Source organism: Sorex araneus, chromosome 1 (genome assembly GCF_027595985.1).
Source record: "Sorex araneus isolate mSorAra2 chromosome 1, mSorAra2.pri, whole genome shotgun sequence".
In the NCBI taxonomy this organism is placed as follows: domain Eukaryota; kingdom Metazoa; phylum Chordata; class Mammalia; order Eulipotyphla; family Soricidae; genus Sorex; species Sorex araneus.
In genome coordinates this window covers 224,652,454-224,676,119 of record NC_073302.1, presented here as the reverse complement: position 1 = coordinate 224,676,119, position 23,666 = coordinate 224,652,454, and the positions used below count along the sequence as shown (strand labels likewise).

The following is a 23,666-nucleotide window of genomic DNA, read 5'->3' as shown; positions in this document are numbered from 1 at the left end:
GGGGAGACACACTGCAGGCTCTGCTCTCAGCTGCGGCCTCTGCAGAGAGCCCCAAGGAAGAAGACACACTACTGGTTGCATGGCTCACGCAGCTTCTCCACATTGTGCACTATAAAAAAAGGACCTGTTGAGGGGCTGGAGCTATAGCACAGTGGGTAGGGCCTTTGCCTTGCATGTGGCCAACCCGGGTTTCTATTCCCAGCATCTTATATGGGCCCCTGAGCACCGCCAGGAGTAATTTCTGAGTGCAGAGCCAGGAGTAACCCCTGTGCATCACTGGGTGTGACCAAAAAGAAAAAAAAAAAAAAGGACCTGCTGAAAGGGCCTCCTCACCCTTGCTTATGTGAATTAATATATGAAAAACAAGTGAAATAATATTAAGTTAATATTTTGATTAATATTAATCACAATTATGTTAATTAATATATGGAAATTAAGTTAATTAATATGTGGAAAATAAGTTAATATATGGAAGCACTGGAGGCTACTCCTGGCACATGGCAAGGAAGAGCTATTTTTCTTTCTCTTTTAAGCAGCCATGATTTACAATACTGTTAGTGGATTTCATGATTATAATGTTCCAACACCACTTGTCCACCAGAGTGTTTGCTTCCCTCTACCTCCATTGTCCCAGACTCCCCAGACTATATGCCCCTCATTCAACTCAGTTCTGTACACCCATTCTCAGGTGCTGTTGTCTTTGGGCATGTGTTATTCCCTTACTCTGTCTCTGTATTCCACAAGTCGAGAGAGCATTCTGCACCCATCCCTCTGCTGACTGCACTCAGCATGATCCTATCCAGATATACTTCGTGGCAGCAAATTGTCTTTTCTTAGAGCAGAGTTTTTAATTCAGGACATCCCAGCTGGCAGAGGCAGACATGGGGGAGCCAGGCTCCTGCCCCGCAGTGTAAGGGAGCTCTAGCAGAGCCTGCGGTGCCTCCTCCACTCCAGCCTTCCACAGGCCCTCTACACTGCGGTCACCGCGGGAGGGATGTGAAGGAAATAATGCACTCCTTGGGGCTCAGTACAGCAGGTAGGCTGTTTGCCTTGCAGGAGGCCAACCCCTGGCGCCCCATATGGGGTCCTGAGCCTTGCCTGAGCCTCGAGGAAAGAAGAGAAGTGAGGATTAGAAGCAGATGGGTTGTTTCCACATCCTGGCTATCTTATTGAGCACTGCAATTCTTTAACCAGTGTGGGATGCGTGGAAAACCCTTAGATACAAGCTCACCCATCCAAAAAGACAAAGAACTCAGTAGAATACCTCAAGTATGATCTGTGATGCCTTGGGCGAGGACACAGGGGTAGTGTGAGCATGCATTCCTCTAATGGTCGGCTGGAGTCAACTCCCAGCGCTGCCTGCATGATCTCCAGGGAGTCTCACTGCTTTGCTCCTGGACAAAGTGAGCTCCTGAGGACATGAGGGTGAGAAGGAAAGCACAAGAGGCTGGGGGTGGGTCATTGGTAAAAAGCAAAAGTCAATACAAAAAATAAGATAAAACCAAAATAAACAAAAACACTGCCTTGCAAACATGAGGTTGAGATTTGCATCCCTTGTATTTTTTTTCATCCCTTGTATTTTTGGAGGGTCAGCTGTGTGGAAGACCTGGCCCTACAAGAGGGCACACACCCCAGCACCACAGACAACGGGCTGTCAGCCGTGGCCAGCGCCACAAGCAAGAGTGAGGGTGATCCCCGCCACGGCATTAGCAGCGGTGGCAGTGGAGAGCACATTGCGAATACGCCCACTGCGCTCGGCCACAATCAACCATTACCAGGACCAGTGAACGGATCCATCATTCAATTCCAGTGTTTTCCCCAAATTTTTCATTCTTTTTGGTGCTGACACACAGCTTGCTTTTTAAATTCATAAAATATTTTGTACACAGGAACGACATAGCACGTGCTCAAAAACTCATTAAGTCTGCATACGAATGAGAGCCGTTTTTCTTATTCTGGTGCTGTCCATAGACTTCAGGGCTGTAAGACTGCGGCCAACTCCCTCCACCACGACACTCCTGCGCCTACAGAAGTGGTCTGACTTGGTCAAGCTGGGCTGGCTCAAGAAGGCGAGAGTCCTAGCGGGACGCAGTCCTTAGTGGGTTCCCACAGAAACCCACCCCGTTTGCCCCCGACCCCAGTAGCACACGCAGCCCACTGGCTGCTGGAACAAACGTCCAGGGGACAGAAATTAATCTCCAAACTGACAGCGTTCCTGAGCTCAGGCTACCTCCTCCGTGTTCCAGAAGCTGATGGAAACACCTTGGAAACCCCGGGTCTGGGAGGGAGCGGGGGCGGGGCCGGGGAGGGGGGCGGGGCCGGGCACTGCGCTCTGCTCGCCCCGGGCGCCCGGCTCCCTGAACGGCGGCGTCCGGGGTGCCTACACCGCGGGGTCCGGGGTCCCTGCACCGCGGCGTCCGGGTCCCCACACGGCGGCGCCCGGGTCCCCGCACGGCACCCGTGGGACGGCGCTTCCCGCGCGGGGCCCATGGGCAGCCCCTGGAACCGCAGCGCGGGCGTCGAGGGCGCGGGCGCGCTGCCGTGCGACGAGCGCCGCTGCTCTGCCTTCCCGCTGCGGGCGCTGGTGCCCGCCACCGCCGTGTGCCTGGGCCTGTTCGCCGTCGGGGTGGGCGGCAACGCGCTGACGGCGCTGCTGGCCTGGCGCGCGCGGAGGGCGCGCGGCACCACCGACCTGTACCTGGGCAGCCTGGCGGGCGCCGACCTGCTGGTGCTGCTCGGGCTGCCGTTCGACCTGTACCGCCTGTGGCGCTCGCGGCCCTGGGTGTTCGGCTCGCTGCTGTGCCGCCTGTCGCTGTCGCTGGGCGAGGGCGGCACCTACGCGTCTCTGCTGCACGTGACGGCGCTGGGCGCCGAGCGCTACCTGGCCGTGTGCCGCCCGCTGCGGGCGCGCGTGCTGGTCACCAGACGGCGCGTCCGCGGGCTGCTGGCCGCGCTCTGGGCCGTGGCGCTGCTCTCGGCCGCGCCCTTCTTCTTCCTGGTGGGCGTGCAGCGGGACCCCAGCGCCGCCCCGAACGGCACGGCCGCGCCGCCGTCGGGGCTGGAGGCGGCGGCACTGTTCAGCCGCGAGTGCCGGCCAAGCCCAGCGCTGGAGGGCGCCCTGCGCGTCGTGCTCTGGGTCACCACCGCCTACTTCGTGCTGCCCTTCCTGGGCCTCAGCGTCCTCTACGGGCTCGTCTCACGCCAGCTGTGGCGGAGCCGGGGCCCGCCGGGACGCCCCGCGGCCTCGGGGCGGGAGCGGGGCCACCGGCGCGTCATCCGCGTCCTAGGTAAGTGCCCCCCGCGACCCCTCACCTCCCCTACCTGCATTCCTTCTCGGAGTCGCGCTCCAGCTGCTCATCTCCGGCCTCCAGCTTTGGGGGACCCCGCGGCTTCCCGAGGCGGGGCTGCCCCGGGGTGCCACCTCCAGGGATGGTCTCCCAAAGCCCCTATGATCCGTGGCTCGGGCCGAGCCGACATGGGTCACTGGAGGCTCTCAAGCCGACCGCCTTCCCTTAGGTGCCGCCGAAGGCGCCCACAGGGGTCTTGGAAGGGGGTAGATCACATTCACCTCCAGTTTCCTATTACACTCAGAGAAGCGATCGCGAAGAAAGAGGTGCACCGTGCAACTGCAACAAGCGGTGGTGCAGATCCGATGCTCAATCTTTACAGCCAATGTGGACACTGCCTGCCACCTGCTCTTTTTCTGTCTGTCCTGGGGGATCGTGAGGTGAAAGTTTCGTCCCTTTGGTCTTGCTGTTGATTCTTAGTTCAGCTCCGTGGAGCCTGCTCTCCTGGAAGCGGCTGCTTTGGCTAACTCTGGTGTCGGTGTCTTGTTTTGCAGTGGTGGTGGTTCTGACATTTGTCGCTTGCTGGTTGCCTTTCCATGTGGGCAGAATCATCTACATCAACTCGACAGACACCCGGATGATGTACTTCTCACAGTACTTCAATATCGTTGCTTTGCAACTTTTCTATCTGAGCGCCTCCATCAACCCCATCCTCTACAGCCTCCTCTCTAAGAAGTACAGAGCCGCCGCCCGGAAGCTGCTGAGGGTAGGGGGCTGCCGGCGCAGAGGTCTCTGCAGCGGTGGGTCCAGCATGGGGGACAGGGACAGAGCAGACACTGCGAGCCACACAGAGACCGGCTCTAACAGGAAGACATCTGCCACTGGCACAGCCCTGCCTACCACCTCCTCCTACGGTCCTGGGACTTCAGAAAAAACAGGTCTGTAGGAAATAAAGATGGAAAGAAAGGGAGTGAGGCTGTGAAGAACAATAGAAAGAGTGGATGACATTTTGCAAGTCGAACAGCAACTCTGATTTTTTTTTTTTGGTGGGGGGGTGATGCTGGAGATCAAACCCAGCACCTCACATGGGCAGGGAAAGTGCTTCGCTGCTGGCTTACATCCCTGGCTAGGTAAAGTGGCTACACCCATTTCTCTAGTTTTTCTTTCTTTCCTCAGAGATGTTCTTGGAGGTTGGGAAGTCTTCATTCTCCTCCCAGTCACTGGAAATTTGATTGCTTGTTTCAAACTGGATAAAGCATTACAGGGACCAGAGAGATAGTTTTGCATGGTATGGTCCTCTAAGCACATAACCGGGAGTAGTCTCCCAAGAACGTACAGGTGTGGCCCCCAAATCCTAAACAAATAAAGTGATAAAGAGATGCTGCCATAAATGACTGCCTCTGAGATGGGGAGCATATTTTTCTTTCATGTTTGGGGTGAGGCTGGAGCAATAGCACAGCGGGTAGGGCGTGTTTGCCTTGCACGCGGCCAACCCGGGTTCGATTCCTCCGCCCCTCTCGGAGAGCCCGGCAAGCTACTGAGAGTACCTCACCCCCACAGCAAAGCCTGGCAAACTCCCCGTGGCATATTTGGTATGCCAAAAACAGTAACAAGTCTCACAATGGAGACATTACTGGTGTCCGATTGAGCAACGGGATGACAGTGACAGTGACATGTTTGGGATGTTAAAAGGGATGTATACACACTGGGACAATGAAGTTACTTTGGTGAGTGTTCACTAAAATGTTCTTAAGATTTAATAAGGGTTTATGGAGAGGGAAGCCAGGGAGTCAATGCTGTGAAAAAAATACAAGGAAACGCCATGCAGTTGCTTTCAGAAAGCCCTTCCTTCACATGCACGGCTTGCAAAATCAACCGTCTGGGTCCCCTGAACCATTATGGGCAGTAGCAAGCTTGGCTAGAATAATGGGCATGTCACTTGTGCACTTTTTTGTTTCAATTATAGATCAGTTGATGTCCCTCCCACTTGACAATAAAATGTATTCTTACAGTGATTCATAGTCAGAAGTGTTTGAAAACTTGCCCCATGGTTGGGACCCTTTGTCTCAGTGGAGAGCACCTTTCTCTTGTGTTGACACTGGCTATGAAGATCAGGATGGCCACGTTAGGGGTCACTGGAGAAAGACAAGTGCACTCTGCCTTTCAGTCCGATATCCCCTTCTCCCCAGGGGCTGTCACGGAGGCTTTGCCTGGAGCTCAATCCCAGCACCATGACAGATGTGTGCCAGTGTCCCTGCAGCTGACAGAGGCATGTGCCAGTGACCCTGCAGCTGACAGAGGCATGTGCCAGTGACCTTGTAGCTGACAGAGGCATTTACTTGTGTCCCTGCAGCCACTGTTGGAACTGAGCCACTGGTTAGGTGAGTGTGAATGTGGAGAAGGGTTCGTACTTCAATCATTCAGCCAGCAGGTATTATCAAGAAACTGCTAAGTACTAGTGGTATATGACAAAATACACTAGAAAAATTAATCCATACCACAGTGTCCAAATCAACTATCTTTTTTTTTTCCTTTTTGGGTCACACCTGGCGATGCACAGGGGTTACTCCTGGCTCTGCACTCAGGAATTACTCCTGGCGGTGCTTGGGGGACCATATGGGATGCTGGGAATTGAACCCGGGTCAGCCGCATGCAAGGCAAATGCCCTACCCGCTGTGCTATCGCTCCAACCCCCCAAATCAACTATTTATTTTTTAATGGCTTTTATTTGTTTGAAATATGTGAACTATTCCAGGGTTAATAAAATTATTCACCTCAGATGTCATAGACCCCACAGATTATTGGGTTAATGTTCCCCCGTGCACGTTATTCTGCTGTCTACACAAGGCAATATCATTCTGATTCAAAGAATCTTGGCACAGAATCTGCCAGGAGCCTAGAATTGCCCCCACCACCGTTCTCCCCGTCCTCCTGACACACGAACCCATTAGTCATCCAAGGGGATGAAGAGGGCATGTGAGGCCTTTAGAGTTAGAACAGACCTCTCTGGGGAAGTTCCACTCCCCTAATGGGGATTGTGTAGGCCAAGTGTTCTAAACATCGGCATGAGGAGTTTGGAATTGTGCGCCAGCATTTGGAACACTTTGAACTCTATCCCAGAGACCTAGTCGGCCTGAGCAACCTTCACCAAGCGAGCATGACCTCTTCTGGAAACACAGAGCATGTGTCTTGGGGCCCGTGTGTGCTCTGAGCTTGTTGTGGCCACTTGCTCCGAATGCTCCCCTGTGGTGCAGTCTTAAGGTGACAGAGCAGACCCCTCACTGCCCTCTTAGAAAAACACATGCCTTGGGGTTGGAGCAATAGCACAGCGGGGAGGGCGTTTGCCTTGCACACAGCCAACCCGGGTTCGGTCCCCTGAGCACCACCAGGAGTAATTCCTGAGTGCAGAGACAGGAGTAACCCCTGTGCATCGCCGGGTGTGACCCAAAAAGCAAAAAAAAAAAAAAAAAAAGGAAAGAAACACACGTGCCTTAAATACAGCCTCTTACCGTATTTATTGTATGACAGGCCACACCCACCAGGCCTGAGGAACCGAGACTGGATGAAAGCGATGCTCTGCCAAGACCTTTCTTGGCATGTTTCATTGCTGGCAACTGGTTCCAGGGTTTATTATTTCATCCCTTACTCAGGTACCCCATTTTATTCCCCTTAGTATCTCTCTCCCCCAGCAGACAACATGTGTTGAATCCATGGAGAACAGGTCACAGCTGACAGCTAGGGGCAAAATAAGCAACAGTCAGAGATACCTGTCCTGAGCCACCAGCCAGCATGGACTAAAGAGTGACATGGAGTGAAAATGGCCAGGCAGGGAGCAAGGGTAAAAGAGAGTGCAGAAGCCCCACCTTCCAGAAAGAAGAGAGGCCAGAGCAGGGCTCTGGTGAACCAAGAATGGCACCTGCAAATGAGCCGTCACCCTAGAGGGGTTGGCAGAGGCTGAGGCTGGAGCCTTTTGGGTGCCGATGTTCCCAGCATCCCTGGCCTGGACACAAGCTGGGGAGCACAGTGACCACTCGGTTCTGCCCCTACCTGTGGCACTCTGATCTTGAGCAATGCCCTTTCCCTCTCCCCTCTCCCCACCCCGCTGTGGTTTCCAAGCCAGGCCTGCCACAGCTCTGCAACTCCTTTTTCTGACCTCTGAAAAAGGGTGCAAATATCAAAAACATTTTCAATTTTATGTGGAGATAGGAAATATCACTGTATCACTGTCATCCCATTGATCATCAATTTTCTCGAGTGGGCACCAGTAACGTCTCCATTCGTCCTAGCCCTGAGATTTTAGCAGCCTATCTTTACTCATTTTACCCAGCGGTGCCACATTTGGAGGCTCTTTCAGGGTCAGGGGAATGAGACCCATCATTGTTACTGTGTTTGGCATATCGAATACGCCATGGAGAGTTATATCATTTTTAAAAGAATATACTGGCCAAGAAATAGTACAGGAGTTAAGGGGCTTGCCTTGTACCTGACTAACACTGGTTCAATCCCTGTTACCATATATGGTCCTCCGAACACTGCCAGGATGACCCCTGAGCACAGGGGCAAAAGTAAGCCCTGAGCACTGCTGGGTGTAGTTCCAGCCCCTTCTAGCATTTTTTGCTTTTTTTTTTTTAATCACACCCAGCAATGCTCAGGAGTTATTCCTGACTCTACACTCAGGAGTTACTCTTGCCGGTGGTTGGGGGACCATATGGGATGCCAGGGATTGAACCCAGGTCAACCGCTTGCAAGGCAAACGCCCTACCTGCTGTACTATCGCTCCGGCCCCTTCTAGCATTTTCTAAAAATGAAACTGTAAAAGTCATGAATGTGGCTCAATGGTGGGGCCGGTGCCTCTATAGTAACACACACACACACACACACACACACACACACACTAATACATGCAGGTTTTTTCTGCACAAAAAAAGGCACTTTGGAACCAGAGGAATAGTAGTGGGTATGGTATTTGCCTTGCACATGATCAACCTGGGTTCAGTTTCTGGCATCCCATATGGTTCCTCAAGCATTGCCAAGAGTGATCCCTAGCTGCAGAGCCAGGAATAGCACCTGAGCACTGCTGGGTGTGGCACCAAAACAAAACAAAAAAAAAGGAGGGGGCACTTTTCCTGAGCAAAAAAATGCTTAAAGAGATACAAAGATTGTAAACAATGTGACTTGGGTGAGCGTTGGGGTGGAGCATGAGAGTCACTCTGTTCAGCAGGGACTGCTAACTATGGTCCAGCAGTGACTGGTCCCGTGGCCAGTCCCTCAGTCCTGTTAACCCCATCACCGCCAAGTCCTGCCACCTTAGGGTGTGGGAGCCAGCTCTTCACCATGCTTTTTGCCTTTAGAAACAAAGAGCCCCGGGAGGTAGTGCAGCCTGCATGTGACTGGCCTGGGCTTGATCTCTGGCACCACATATGGTCTCCCTCACCTTGCCTGGAATGATCCCTGAGCTCAGAGCCAGGAGAAAGTCCCCGGCATCACTGGGTATGGTGCCCAAACAAACAGAACGTTCTGTTTTTCTCTTAACCCCAGTGCCCGATCTGATCCCTTACTCCCCTTCTCAGTCCATACCAGACAGGCCTGCTCAGAACTTGGTCCCTTCTTGGGGTTCAGGTTCAGTACCTGCTTCCTTCGCCACACATCACCCAGGGGCCTACAATTAGCCCTGGCGTTATTTGCTTCCACCTGGGAATTTTCCTTTGTGCCATCCGCTGGTTTTTATTTGTTTGTTTTGGTTTTGGGGCCCACCCTGAGAGCGCTTAGGGCTTACTCCCGACTTTGCTCTCAGGGATCACTCCTGGAAGAGCTCAGGGGATCACAGGGGGTGTTGGGGATTGAATTTAGGTCAGCTGCGTGCAAGGTAAGTGCTATGCCACAGTACTGTCTCTCTGTCCCCCTATGTCATCAGCTGGAATTGTGGGTATTTCATCTGGTTCCCCTAAAGCTATCATCTCCTACATCTTCCTGATGATAAGTCACAACAGAGCTTTCAAAGCTCTGAGACTCAGGGGATGATTGGATATGGGACACGAGGAACTCATAACTCCAATATGAGCCCAGTGTAACTAGGAGAAGGCACCATCTGCAACAACCTGTGTTAGTTCAGAAAGTGGTGTTCAGCCTGGCCAGCAGGTGGCAAAACTTGAACTCAGTGGCAGGGAGAGGTGTGAGAGCTGAGGGACTGGGGCACCAGGAAGTCATTACTGTACCTCTGAGCATGCTAATGATTCTCGCCAATTGCTCTGCATCCCAGGAAGCCGGCTAGCAGCAAGTATTCTGTTGTGGTTTCCAGAAACTCCTTGAAATAGATCTCAGCAATTAAATTATTTTACAAAAATGCCACATTAACCCTTTGACCACAGAATTTTGTTTTCTTACATGTGAACATTCTACAGAGCACTCCAGTTTGAAATATATCTAAGGGAAGTTGAATTCAGGACTAATGACAAATATTTGGGAATCAACAGCAAATATGTCATTATTTTATCAGAAAATTCCCAACTTCAGATTGTACCAGAAAGACCCAAGGGCTACTTAATTTCCCCCACACACACACTTGATTTAAACACTGTGATTTATAAAGTTGCTTATGATGATTTGGTATAGGCATTCAATATTTCAACACCAATCCCATGGCCACTATCACCTTCCCAGAGCGCTACTTTAAATCACAACTGGCTGGGTCTCTCCAGAACATCTGATTCTCTAGGACACCTCCTGTTGTACCGGGTTTAGGGCTTCCTGTTTGCAGAGAGACCACATGTGAGAATGCAAAAGCAAAGGACCTTTGTTGCTAGCTCGAGCTTGGGTCCAAGTCTCATCCAATGCAGTGGAGTCTTGACTAGGACCCGAGCCCTGATTACAGCAGGTTTTTATACCTTTAATCACATAATCATGCTTAGCAGGTGCCAACTTTGATCATGTAAGCATAGCTAGCGGGCGCCAACGGTTATGCTTTGTGGTTTTTTCCAGTAACAGGCTGCAGGACAAGACAACAGGATGTGTCGCTTACTGGTTAATGTGAGCAGGTAGGGATGGGGGGCAAGGGCGGGCGGGGGCGGGGGGTTGTGTCTTCCCAGTAACTCTAACCACAAACTTTTGGAGAAACAGGAACACAGGTCTTCGAGCAACAGAAATGTTGGCCTGCTGCTTGCTTTGCTGAAGTGCAGCCTGTCATGGCTTCTGTTCTGCCTCACTCCAGCCCTTCATTTCTCCACTTTTTCTTTAGTTCATATGAGGAATCTTCCTCATATATTGACCCATTTATGGGGTTCACCCAATCTTCCCGCTGGCCCTGTGTTAACTCCTGATAAATAAAATAACTAAGTCCCACCAGATGAACCATGTTTATCCTATCTTTAACAAAAGACACCAACGTATTCAGGATGCAGGGGCCCAGTCAGAAGCAAAAGAAGGAGCACTAGGGATCCCATGTGGAATGGGATCAGGGTGACAAGTAGACTTTTCCAGTTCCCCCTCTATAACAATACCTGTAGCACAATCTTTACCATTAAACACAATTCCGGAGGGCTAGAATTGCAAAGTAGGAAGGGGATAAGCAAGAGGTTACGTGCAAGCAAACCAAGTATTGTTGGGTCCCCAGTGTAGGGGCTCTTCTAGACGACCTGTGGTATAATTGCTGGGAGTCCACTCTATAGTTTTGGTTACAAGATGCTCAGCAGGTCTTGGAAAAAAACACACGTCACATCATGGGCCATAATTGGCACAGATCAAGATTAATTCTACCTGTCTCAGTATCAGAAAGTACCAGTTCTAAAACTGGGCACTTAAGGAGCTCGCTCCACAGCTGTCACTCTGAGCATGAGCATGCAGAAACAGAAAATAACCCAGGTCCTTCCCATGGTTCCTTTAAGTCACTTTCTTCAGTCTTATCTTGAGGGGGTCATCTCCCATTGTCCGGACACACCACTGGTCAGTGTCGTTTGTCTTCGGGGGTGAGAAGGCAGCTTTTACATGTGAAGTGTGGACCCAGGTTTTGATTCCGTTGACCTTCAGCGCAGTTGGTATGGTCAGGATCATGGTATCAGTATAAGAGCCTATCCACCGAGGCTTCTGGTGGCAGTCTTATGTCACCTGATCCAGACCAGATCTCCCAGTGCCTAAGGATGAGGAGTTACTGGTCCCCCTTCTCTCTGGCAGTGTGCTCCAAGTCTCGCGTGGAGCTGGGCCTTGATAGCTGTAGACCTAGTAATGACTTGAGAAAAGCGAGATCATACATGCTGGTCTACACTTCCTCTTTCAAGGCTAAGTTGGAGTAGTGGCAGTCAAGCCAAAAGAAACTCCAAGGGAGCAGAGTTCTTCTGTAAAGGGGGTTCGCACTCACAACAGGGCAATAAGGAAAGATTTTCGGGGGAGGGGTACTTCCTTAATCTATCTACCTATATCATATTCCCCTAGATTTCACCACTTAAATCTATAAAGGGAAAATGGTCAAAGTTCCATCTTCTGGAGCTGCTTCCTCCTGACACAGGGGCGCTGACCCTGCCTGCACAAGGGGTGAAATCTCAAGCTACCTTTCTTCCTTCAATAATATTTCACTACAATAGTCCAGGGGTCAGCAATTTTCAATTTCCCTTTGTAAACTTCGCTCCAATGCCCATTCTTCCTCTTCTGTGGAGTGTTCTGGCTTAAAGGAAATATTCTCTAAATGGAGTATTAATCCCATGATGGAAAAATGATTAAGAGCTGTTAAAAAATCTCTGTTCTCTCCAAATCAATATATGTATTCATAGAACTAAGAATGAATACTTGGAACCAGTTTAGATGTCCACTCTCAGTACCTTAGCCAATTGACAGGCTGGGGTAAGGCAATTGATCCTGCACTTTGAGCTGACTTTCCCCCCTGGTAAAGCTCTGACTTCCACTTTTCTGGCTAGACTGGTGACATCATGTTCAACATTGAGTTTCTTTATAGACTAGGAAGCTTACTTACTGAATTACCCAAGTATTCAATTACCTCTGTATAACTAGAATCTGATTCTTATAAAAAGCAAGTTACAGAAACATGGTTTTCTCTCCTCTTTTATTTCATATTTGTCAGACAGCTTAACAAACCTGGCTTGTTCTTTTGCACAAACACAGCAAGATTGGCTCCATTTAGGGTACCCCATTATTTACTGAGAAGTCCTGGGGGTGGTCAAAGATAAAGCAGGAGATACACCAACAACGGTATTTCATGTTTTACCTCACATCAGGGCTACCCAGGATCGGCCATAATATGCGAAGATCAGGTCCTACGATGAACTAGAGGTAGAGCTTTCAGGTTGAACTTAATGTGGCTGCAGGTCTCTCGCCCTCTGTAGGAGTGTCCTGGCAGTCAGGAGTCCATCCCATACCTTCTTCAGGGCTGGGAGAGATCCCAGTCTCCAGATTTTGGATACTGAGGGCAAGACCCAGGCTGAGTCAATCATTGCAGATTTCCAGCTTCCTCATTTTCCACAGCCCAGACTATGTCCAGTGCTTTTTTGAGCCAGCCTGCCTTAGGGTCTTCCTGAGGTTTGTAGGGTACTTGAAACAATAACTGTTAAATACCCACTCCTGTCATTTAGACCAATTCCCCGACTCTTTCCCTGGAAGAGGGCTTCTGAGATCCCATAGCTGGTTTTCCTGTCAGCACTAGGGATAGACACTATTGCAGAGAGGAAAGATTTTTGTCTGGGTTTATGCAAATAAACATAGTGCCATGAAACATTTAAAAACATGCTGAAGGTACAAAGGAGAGAAAAACAAATATTTCATCTTACTCACAATGAGATGTCCCTGTCTGCTCTGGGACCTAGTCAAAAGAAGAATTAAGTTCTGTAGACTTAGAATATAGAGTTTAACAACATCCTGTACAACACATTTAGTCCCATGTTGAAAACCTTGATTTCCGATAGTCTAATAGCACTGTAACAGGAATCTAAATAGCACAATCAACATAGTATAGCCCTTCTCTTTTTTCCAGGGAAGCTCTTCTAAGACAAAGATCCCCAGCTAGGAGATCCGCTCAAGGGCGGAATTTCATCTAGGGGTGCATTTCTCCTTTCCTTAGTCCAACAACCATTTAAACATTCATATTAATTCTATTTGTTCATCCAGCAGAAATTGGAATTTGGTATGTGGGCAGGTGGACATGGCTATCAAAGAGATATGAATAGAAGTCGTGAATAATCCTCTCCATTGCCTTTCTGGAAGATGTGATAGATCCATCAGGACGTCGGAAGGCAGTCATCTTCGTCTTATAGTTAGCGAAGGACAGGCAAGCACTGTGAATACTTTTCCTGGCTTCTGCTGCATCGGCCAATACTGCTGCTCTACTCTCTTTGAGGTCTTCCTTTATCAACTTCTCTGTACAGCTTTTCGAGCTTGGACGTTAGCTTGGACATTAGCTTGTGGTTGCCTGAGGCTCGCGCCAAACCACGTTGATGAATGAGCTCAAGAGTTTCCAAAGATAGGTGCAGGATGGATATGTCATTCCCAACATCCTCCCTTCCTAAATCCGACACGCTATTTTGTTGGTAAAGACGCATACAGCACCCGGTCCGGACAAGGTCAGACCCGAAAACCTGAAGAATCTGCTGCCAGTACTCATCAATACACTGGCTCGGCTCTTCACACACTACCTGCCTGAATGCAAGGTTTCATCCCAGTGGAAAACCAGCAGGACTGTCCTGTTTTACAAGAAGGAAGACATCCATGACATCGGCAACTATCACCCAATCTGCCTGCTGTCTGTCGTCTACAAGTTGTTCACTCGTATCATCCTGACTAGAATAGGCAGAACACTAGATAAAGGACAACCATGCAAGCAAGCTGGGTTCTGAAAAGGATTCAGCATGATCGACCATATCCACATGGTGACCAAACTCATTGAAGTTTCGAGAGAGTTCAAGATGCCGCTCTGTCTAACATTCATCGACTTAAAGAAGGCCTTTGATTCTGTTGAGACTGAAGTGGTCATCGAAGCCCTAGCCAAACAGGGCGTTCAAACTCAGTACATCAAGATACTCTTCGAGCTGTATTATGGATTCACCACCAGGATCTCACCATTCTATAAGGAAGTGTTCATCAATGTAAAGAAAGGAGTTCTGCAGGGTGACACCGAAACTCTTCAGTGCCACCCTCGAGAACATCATGTGACAACTGGAATGGGAAGGAATGGGAGTGAAGACAGACAGTTGGCAATTATACCACCTCTGCTTCACTGATGACATCCTTCTCATAACACCAAACATTAGCCAAGCGGCACAAATGCTGGTCGATTTCGACCGTGAGTGTGGAAAGGTTGGACTGCAACTGAACCTCAACAAGACAATGCTCATGAAAAACGAACTAGTCCCTGATGCTCCATTTGCTCTCAATGGAACGAACATCTCCGAATGCAGCAGCTGTGTGTACCTGGGTCAAGAACTCAACATGAGGAACGACTTGGCACCAGAACTGCGAAGGAGGAAGTGTGGAATGCCTTAGAGCATCGAAGAAGTGGTTAAGAGGATGAAGAACCTCCGATCCCGGACACATCTTTTCGATTCCACCATTCTTCCTGTACTAATGTACGCCTCAGAGACCTGGGCCCTACGCAAACAGGATGAGAACACTATTTGGGTATCCCAAAGAGGAATCGGAAGAGCTATGCTAGGAGTATCACACCTCACTCAAGTGAGAGAAGGAATCTGGAGTTCCGACCTCCATTGACGGTCAAGAATCAGAGATGCTGTCTCGTTTGCCAAGACATCAAAAATCAGATGGGCCAGACATGTTACATGATTCAGAGACAACCGCTGGACTAGAGCTGTTATCAACTGGATTCCACGGGCTGTCAAAAGACCACGTGGCCGCCCACCAACGAGATGGTCAGACTTCTTCGTCAAAACCCTAAATGAATGGTTTGAGGCTCTTCCTGTTCCCGGAGCAAGCAGATATCATTGGGCTACACTAGCACGTGAGAGGGACAAATGCAGGCGTTACTGGCGCCTGCTCAAGCAAATCGAAAATCAATGGGAAGACAAGTGATACAAGAGATTAATTCTACTTAATAATATTAGTCATCTTGTGCTGGGGGCTGAAACCTTGGAAAAGAGAACTTCGCCATTCCCTAAACAAAGATTAACCACCAGGATATTTTGAAAATATATGCATCACAAGATAATAGTTGAACTGTTACAGAGACAGACATCCTGTGCTGGGGACAAAAAAGCACATACAAATCATGCTCTGGCCCATCAAGTCCCCTTACGCAAATACCCCTCGTGACCCCCTCCTGACCTCTGTTCCGACCTGCCCTACAGCCTATATATTTTGTGCTTCTGCCTTCAATAAAGGAGACCTTGACAACAGCTTCTTGCTTGGTCTCCTTCTTCTCTCTCGCCCATAACTTTTTCAGGTAGCTCTTCCTCGAAACCCTGAATTACTGGTCCCGTTGGACGGGACAATCTTGTATGGACACAGTAAGAAATACATTAAACTTATAGGGTGGCTTTCCTGGGGGGCATCTCACTATAGATTCCAGACTACAGTGCTCAGGACAGATGAGCCTGTCCTAACCCTACATAGGGTCATTGTCCAGTTGTTTCTCTTTGGATCATGACAGAATTTGTCTATGACCGTGCACTTAACTTATAGTTAAGTATTATGGTGCTTGGCCTGGCCTGTTTTGATGCCAGGGTAGCTCATAGCTTGCCCTGGGTCCATGCAGTTCCTTCACTGGGACCCTGCTTTTGGGTTCTAGGAAGTAAGGACAATTGAGGCTTAAGTTGAGAAAACAGACGCCCAAGAGTGAATACTATTCGAAGTCAATTAACTCCCAAGTTAGAAAAGCAGAGCATTAACTGTCTTCCTGTTTCTATACAAAAAGAACATTGCTCTAAAGTAAACAATGCAAAGGACATAGGAAAAGAGAAAAGCAATATGTTATTTACAAGTACAAATCCAGAGATTTCTGAGGAATTTGAATTTACAAGTCACAGGTACAGCTTTGGGTATAGAGGTGATTAACTGGTTGGGGAAGCAGAGCACAGAGAAGAGGTTAAAGATAAACACAGAGGAATGGGAGTGCCTCGGGAGCACTCTGATGGGTGTAACCTAATAAACCTAAGCTCCCTGTGGCCAGGGAGGAAGGAAAAACCAATTTTTCCTACTCACACCCTTTGACCCCTCTTTCCTTCCCTAATAACTTCAGTTCTGCAATAAGAGTCCAAAGGTTTGTTTTTGATTGCCTTTATCTCTTTCCTTCTTTTGCTTTTCCTTCTTTTTTTTTCTTTTTGGGTCACACCCGGCGATGCACAGGGGTTACTCCTGTCTCTGCACTCAGGAATTACTCTTGGCGGTAGTGCTCAGGGGACCATATGGGATGCTGGAACTCGAACCCGGACCAGCTGCATACAAGGCAAACACCCTACCCGCTGTGCTATCACTCCAGCCCCTCCTTTGCTTTTCTAATGAGATTATCTGGTGTTTGTTTTTCTCCTTATGACTTATTTGGCTTAGCCTGACACCCTCCATCCAGTTCCACCCATATTGTCACAAAAGGCAAGAATTCATCTTTGTCTGTAGCTGAGTAGTACCTTAAGGGCTGGAGCAATAGCGCAGCAGGTAGGGCCTTGCACGCGGCCGACCCGGGTTCGATTCCTACTTCCCTCTCGGAGAGCCCGGCAAGCTACAGAGAGTATCCCGCCCACACATCAGAGCCTGACAAGCTCCCAGTGGCCTATTTGATATGCCAAAAACAGTAGCAACAAGTCTCACAATGGAGATGTTATTGGTGCCTGCTCAAGCAAATCGATAAGCAACAGGATGACAGTGACAGGACAGAGTAATAGCTCATTGTGTAACACATTCTTCTTATCCATTCCTTTTTGTTGGGCACTTGGGTTCCGTTCGGATCTTGGCTATTGTAAATAGCACTGCAGTGGACCTGGGAGTGTCACTATGAGTGTGTTTGTGTTTCTCTGGTAGTAGGATGCTGGGTTATGTGTTAGATCTGGAATTGCACTTTTGTCTGCTTTCCAGGTGCTGCTGTTACTGCTTCTAGTCTGAGGCCACAACTTAAGACCCATAGATTTAGGTGACAGGAATAGGTCACCTCACCAACGAGAAAACAGAGAACCCAAAGAAAGGTGTTAGCGATAAAGACTAAAGATCCCAGTGCTAACTCTAGAAATCACTCAACCAGGTAGAAAAAAGGTAAATAAACAGAGTAATGAGTATGATCCAACCAAAACATGAATGTTTCAGGAGGGGTTGGGGACATGGGTTCAAATAGAAAACACTACAGCATACAATAGAGTTACTGGATAAAATACTGAATTCCCAGTTATATTGGAATTTTGAGTAAATGACATTTGCATGTAAGTTCAATAAGTACATGCAAAATAAATAAGTTTAATACACTTATTCAAAAATATTCTTTAGCTAAAATTCAAATTTAGTACTGGAGAGAGTACAAGACGTCAGATTTGTTTTAACTCTTTGTTTTAATTTACAACAAAGAAAACAAGACTGTACTCCAGCCAACAAAATGCTAGAGCCACCTTGGACTTTGCTCTCCTCCAATGAACTCTTTTTTACTTTGAGTAGAGCAAAATAATCTTTATCGAAAGAAATTTACTTTGGAAAATGTGAAGGGACAGAAAAAGGGCACGTGTTCAAAAAGAGGACACGGGCTTTTCCAGAGTGGAAAAAACCCAACAAAATCCTTAGAACTAGCGTTCTTTTCCAGTGGAAGCAAGACCCAGCATCTGCACGGCTTTCCTAAGCCAATAGCATGATACACAGGCAGTTTTGTAATTCTTTTGTTTTTTTCCTAATTAACCAAATTTTTGTAACCACCCATCCCCTGGATATTTTTGTTTACAGTCGACAATAATGAAGTCGATCCCCTAAACATAAATCTTATGTCATATGCTGTTCATATGCTAAGCTTTTCCAGCGTCACTTGTTTAAGTTTCTCCGACGTTTCTCATAATCAGTTTCACCTCTTCACACCTTCGCAGGATGCAGAAGCACCAAGTTCCCCAGGACCCGCCCATCTTTGACGGGAACATCGCACTCGGGTTCGCCCCGCCCCTCCCTTCTTGGTGGTCTCTCGATTCCAGGTTCTTGACCACGGCAGAATCGGCAGGTTTCCACTGCACTGCCCTTTTGCCAGCTGACCAAAAATCAAGTCTGCGCCGTGCTCATCATTCTAACAGTTTGTGCAACCTGCACTCTGCGCCACAAAACCCCCACGAGACCTCACTCCGGCAAAACCGACAAACACAGCTGCAGGGAAGCCTCCAAGACAGCCACGGGGCACTCCCAGTCCCACCCGCGCGGCTCCGCCCACTGACGTCACGCGCGCACCCGGAAGTTCGGGCAGACTGACGTCATCGGGCCGCGCCGAGGGAGCGGTTGCCGGGAGGAGGAGCGGGGTGGAGTCGTTAGGGCCGGGATCATGCTTTACCGCCAGACGCTTCCTGAACTGAAGAGGCCGCTGGGTCTGGGATGAGAGAAGACGGGCAGATGCAAACGCGGGAGAGCGCTGGACCCGGGCAGTCGGTCAGCACCCAGACTGGCAGCATGACGGGTGAGTGGCCGGCCCGCCGCCTCGCCCCCCCTCGGCCCGGCCCTAGACGGCGGCCCCGGCGCTTCCCGCCTGCGCGCGGGCCGGACCCGGGGTCCGCGCCGGACAGTCCCCCGGCGGCCTGTTGCTCGCGTCCGCAGGGACTGGCCGGGACGCGTTTCCCCGCACGTCACCGCCTTCTGGAAAGTGCGCTAGCCGCTGTGGCCCCGGCGTCCCTGTCGCAGCGCTTGCTCTCGGGGACGGCGGATGGGATGACCCTTCCGGACTCCTTTAGACGGGGCCGGACACAGAGCTGGGCCCTTATTTATTTATTTATTTATTGCTCTCCGCCCCTCCCGCGGCGTTGAGGAGGGCCCGACTGGGGAAAGCCGCACAGAAGATCGTTTTTAAGTGGGGTGCACGGGCATCCTGCCAAACGGGAGCGAGCCCTTGGGTGCTCCGGTCTCGTCCTCCCTTTATTTCTCCCGTTACAGCAGCCGAGCTAGGCAGCGCCCAGCAGCGTTGACGTAGTCCTTGCTTTTATCATTAGCAAAGTTCTCAGGTCTTGGCCCTCTCTTTTGTAGGTCAGATACCGAGGCTTTCTAAAGTCAACCTCTTCACTCTGCTCAGCCTCTGGATGGAGCTCTTCCCGGCCCCCCAAGCACACAAACAGAAATCGCAGGTATAATTTGCTTCCTCAGATACGTTTTTCTGCAAATCAGTGGTCTAGAGTTTTATTGCATTGCTCCAATTTCGGCCACAGAAATTTTATAAACTTAAAAAGCAAGCGTGACAAGCCTTAGCGTGTGCAAGGTACCTTTACACTTTAGCATGATACTTGTAATTCAGAGTTGCAGTCACAGTCCCCAGTCTAAAGTTAATTTTCTCTCAGCCTGTGTCATGTTTATCCGTTATTAGTGGCACATGTTGGTTTGGTTAATTAGGTCATTGTCTATTTGTCATTATTATCACTCAGTTGCATAATATAGGTGTTTTATCTTTGTCTCTTTCCCCACTTCTGCCTCTGGACTGCAAATTGCTTGAAGAGCAGTGCTTTATTCTTATCGCTTACTGTTATCAGAGCTGGTCTGTGACTGCTGGTTGATTTATTGTTCCATATAACTATTCTGTTATTTAGACCTTAAAGAGAGATCAAAGCAGGTTGGGAAAGTTTGGTTGTTTCATTTATTTTTTTATTAATTAATTAATTTTATTGAATCACTGTAAGAAATATACCCTTACAAAGCTGTTCATGATTAGGTTTCAGTCATACAGTATTCCAACATCCATCTCTCGTGGGAAAGTTTGATACAGATAATCACAAAAGCCAGTGTAGCACTATAGCACTGTCATCCCCTTGTTCATTGATTTGCTGGAGCTGGCACCATTAACGTCTCTATTGTGAGACTTGTTACTGTTTTTGGCATATCGAATATGCCATGGGTAGCTTGCCGGGCTCTGCCGGTGCGAGCGGGATACTCTCGGTAGCTCTCTGGGCTCTTTGAGAGGGAGGGAGAAATCGAACCTGGGTCAGCCATGTGCAAGGCAAAAGTCCTACCCACTGTGCTATCGCTCCAGTGTATTAGAAGTAAATATCTGTAATTAACTATCTGCCTTTTTGATTTTTCTGTGACTGTTGGAGTAGGGTGCTACATTCTTAACTTTTTTCTAAATCTTGGAGTGTCTTGGTGCTAAGTTCTTTCCATTTTAGTTGAGAAGATTTGGAAGTTTCAGCTGTTGTTAATAATTTTGGAAAGTCCGGATCATATGGGGGATGGGGGAAATAGGTTAAAGTTAAACTTTTAAGTCATTCTTAAAATATTTTTTAATAAAAGAGGGAAATTACCTATCTTGCCATTCTAACACCACTTTGATAGTTTCCATTCTTTTTCTTTTTTTTTAAGCACAAGGGTTCCCCCCCCTTATAAAATTGTTACTATATTATGAATAGCCTTTTTGAAATTTTCGATTGCCAGTAGTTCTTCAAAAAGATTGCCTTGGAATTTTCACAAAAATATTTTTCATGTATCCTTGTATTTCCATAGAACTCTGTGTGTGGTTACCCACAATCAGCTTCTTTTTCTTTATTCAGTGTCTTTACTTTGTGTGCTTGGCACCGTAGATGCATGTATGTGTCTGTAGTCCACGTTTTCAAGTGGGAAGGAAAACTAGACATTTAGACTATGAAGGTAGAATTTAGATAATAGCATTAGCTATAAAATTTAACCAGAAATTTCCCTAAGTCCACAGGCTAGGCTCGGTGTGGGCAGTGAGGGACGTACTCCCGGGGAAGCTTGCTCTTGCACTACAGGTATGGAGGCCAGGCCGGGAATGGGACTCAGTGGTAGAGCACGTGCCTTGCATATGTGAAGCTGTGGGTTTGATTCCCGACTTTGCACAGCTGGGTTGGGGGAGGCAAGAGGGAATTGAGCCATGAAAATATGTATTTGCCAACCCAGAGAATTCCAAGGAAATGAATTCAGAGTACTTGTGGTTCTTGTCAGCTCTGAAGTTGGATGGAGGGAAGAGACTCGGCCTCAGTTTAGAAAGATACACAGGAATGGATCAGTAGGAAAATTTTCTTCCAAGAGAATTGGGTTTTATCACCTAAGTGTCACTATTACATTAAAGAATTTAAATGGGAGTTGGAGGAAATCACTGTTTTTTTGTTGTTGTTGCTGACTTGATTTTATTGGGGCCTTTTACTTCCACGGCAGAGCAACGGAGGAAAGTACAGGTGTCTGCTCAGATAGGAGTAGTCTCTTCCGTTTTCTCCATCCCTCCTAGGGTGATTCATTTGTTAAAAATGATACTTTCATCAATACATAATCACCAGTGTCTAAAATTCATATTATAATTCACTTTTGCCATTATACATTCCATGGGTTTGGACAGATCTGTAATGACATGTATCCATCATATGGCATCATACACTGTATTTCATTGTCCTAATATTCTGTGTGCTTCACTTATGCATTAACCAACCCCCCTTCGCCTCCTACTCACACACACACACACACACACACGCATGCTGCCTACAACTACTTCTGGCAACCGCTTGTCTTTTTTGCCTTTTTATTACTTTTAGAGTTTTGCCTTTTCTGGACTATTATATTGTAATCATATAACTTCCAGTATTGTCAGATTCCTTTAACTATGTATTAATTTTAATTAAGAGAACAGTTAAGTTAGCAGCAAGTCAAAATGTCTGCCTAGGAATAGTAAAAAATTACAATTCAGCGGACAGCAATTTCAGGTTAGAAACACAAAATAATGTCCCATGAATGCTGGGAAGTTCTTCTAGAGAGAAAAAGAAAAAGGTGACAGGCAGGTGAAGGGTTACAAGGTAGGGAAAAGTTCACTTTTATCAGCTCTCAGGTGTATTCTCATTCTTGGAATTGTGTCAAGATGGTGGAGTCCGAGGGTTTGGTTTCAGTTTAAAGAGCAGAGTAAGTCCAAAGAAGAGGGGAGGGAGGGCGAGAGGAGATAAGGAGAGAGGGGGGAAAGAAAGTGCCTGACTTTGAGGCAAACTTGGGGAGAAGGTTTGTGGCAGGAAGGAAACTGGGGACGTTGGTGGTGGGAAAGGGATACTGATGAAGGGGGAGGGATGTTGGAACATTGTAGGACTGAAACAAATCATAAACAACTTTGTAACTATCTCACAGTGATTCAGTTAAAATTTTAAAAAAAGCAGAGCAAGTGAGTGAATTTTAGAGCAAGTGATTTTTCTGCACTGCTTACTCTAGATCTTTAAAAACTACTTCTGTGATAGGAACTTCATAGACATATTGAAGCTTCCTTTATTTCTTTTCATGGCTCAGCAGCTGCTTTTCTGTCTTTTTTTTTTTTTTTTTTTTTTTTTTACTTTTTTGGGTCACACCCAGCGATGCTCAGGGGTTACTCCTGGCTCTGTACTCAGGAATATTACTCCTGGCAGTGCTCGGGGAACCATGTGAGATGCTGGGAATCAAGCTAATTTTCTTTGAGCACTGAGTCAGACTTCATAATCTGGATGTACTCATTTTATTTATTCCTTTACCTTCTGAGGGACATCCTAGGGTGCTTCCAAGTTATAGTAAATGTGACTGGAACTATGAAGCATCCATATGCAGGACCGGATGTGGACTATTGTTCAGTTCCTCTAGATAGAGTAATCCAAGAGTTTATCTGTGTTGCTGGAGAGACAGCACAGCAGGTCAGGCATCGGCCTTGCACATGGCCAGCCTAGGTCCCATTCCCCAGATTTCATATGGTCCCCCAATACTGCCAGGAATGATCCCTGAGCAAACCCTGAGCACCTCAGAGTGCGGTCTAAAACCCAAACCGAAACAAAGCACAGAGTTGTGACTTATTTTCTGAGAAACCTCCTAACTATCTCAGAAAATGACTGGACCATTTTGCACGCCCACTACCAGGGTCTGAGCGGTCCTGCTCCTCCACACCCCCTTCAGAATTTGCTCTTATCAGTGTACTAGATTTTGACCCTGGTTTATAGTAATAGCATGTTGCTTTAAGTTTCAGTTCCCTGTTGACAGAAGGTGTGGAGTATCTTTCATTCTTTCTTAGTTATGTACATTTTCTTTGGTAGAGTATCCATTACGGTCTTTTGCCCATTTTTAAAAAATCTGAGTTGTTTTTTTTTTAATGTGTTTTATGTTTGTTTTGGATAATGTTAGGTGACTTGTCTTCTCATTCCTGACATTGTCTTTTGCACAGAAGTTTCAATTTTGGGGGGGCTGTGGGGGTGGGAGGGAGACACACCTAGCAGTGCTCAAGGGCTAACTTCTGGCTCTGGCATGCTCGGGGACCAACTATATGGGTATCAGGAATTG

General features: G+C 48.1%; 2 protein-coding genes across 5 annotated transcripts in view; both read left to right on the top strand.

The window, feature by feature from the left end:
- Positions 1-2,488: 2,488 nt before the first annotated feature.
- On the top strand, positions 2,489-4,233 carry MLNR (motilin receptor). The gene is made up of 2 exons (XM_012931812.1): positions 2,489-3,287; positions 3,842-4,233. The coding sequence occupies exons 1-2, from the start codon at positions 2,489-2,491 to the stop codon at positions 4,231-4,233; spliced, it is 1,191 nt and encodes a 396-aa protein (XP_012787266.1).
- A 14,425-nt stretch (positions 4,234-18,658) lies between these two features.
- Positions 18,659-23,666, top strand: part of CDADC1 (cytidine and dCMP deaminase domain containing 1) — a 34,156-nt gene continuing 29,148 nt past the window's right edge. For 3 of the 4 annotated variants that reach the window (XM_055132030.1, XM_055132024.1, XM_004604615.2), the window contains exons 1-2: positions 18,659-18,858; positions 19,419-19,516. In XM_055132030.1, the coding sequence (XP_054988005.1) occupies positions 18,777-18,858; positions 19,419-19,516 (180 nt within the window). In that variant the 5' untranslated portion in view covers positions 18,659-18,776. Of the gene's footprint in view, positions 18,859-19,418; positions 19,517-23,666 lie in introns of those variants that run through there. The other variant, XM_055132034.1, reaches the window with a different exon arrangement.

Excerpts from the sequence above, each read along its gene's own strand:
- MLNR (XM_012931812.1), top strand. The coding sequence starts at position 2,489 with ATGGGCAGCCCCTGGAACCGCAGCGCGGGCGTCGAGGGCGCGGGCGCG. Across the intron at positions 3,288-3,841 it reads GCGCGTCATCCGCGTCCTAG|TGGTGGTGGTTCTGACATTT; the intron begins GTAAGTGCCCCC and ends CTTGTTTTGCAG.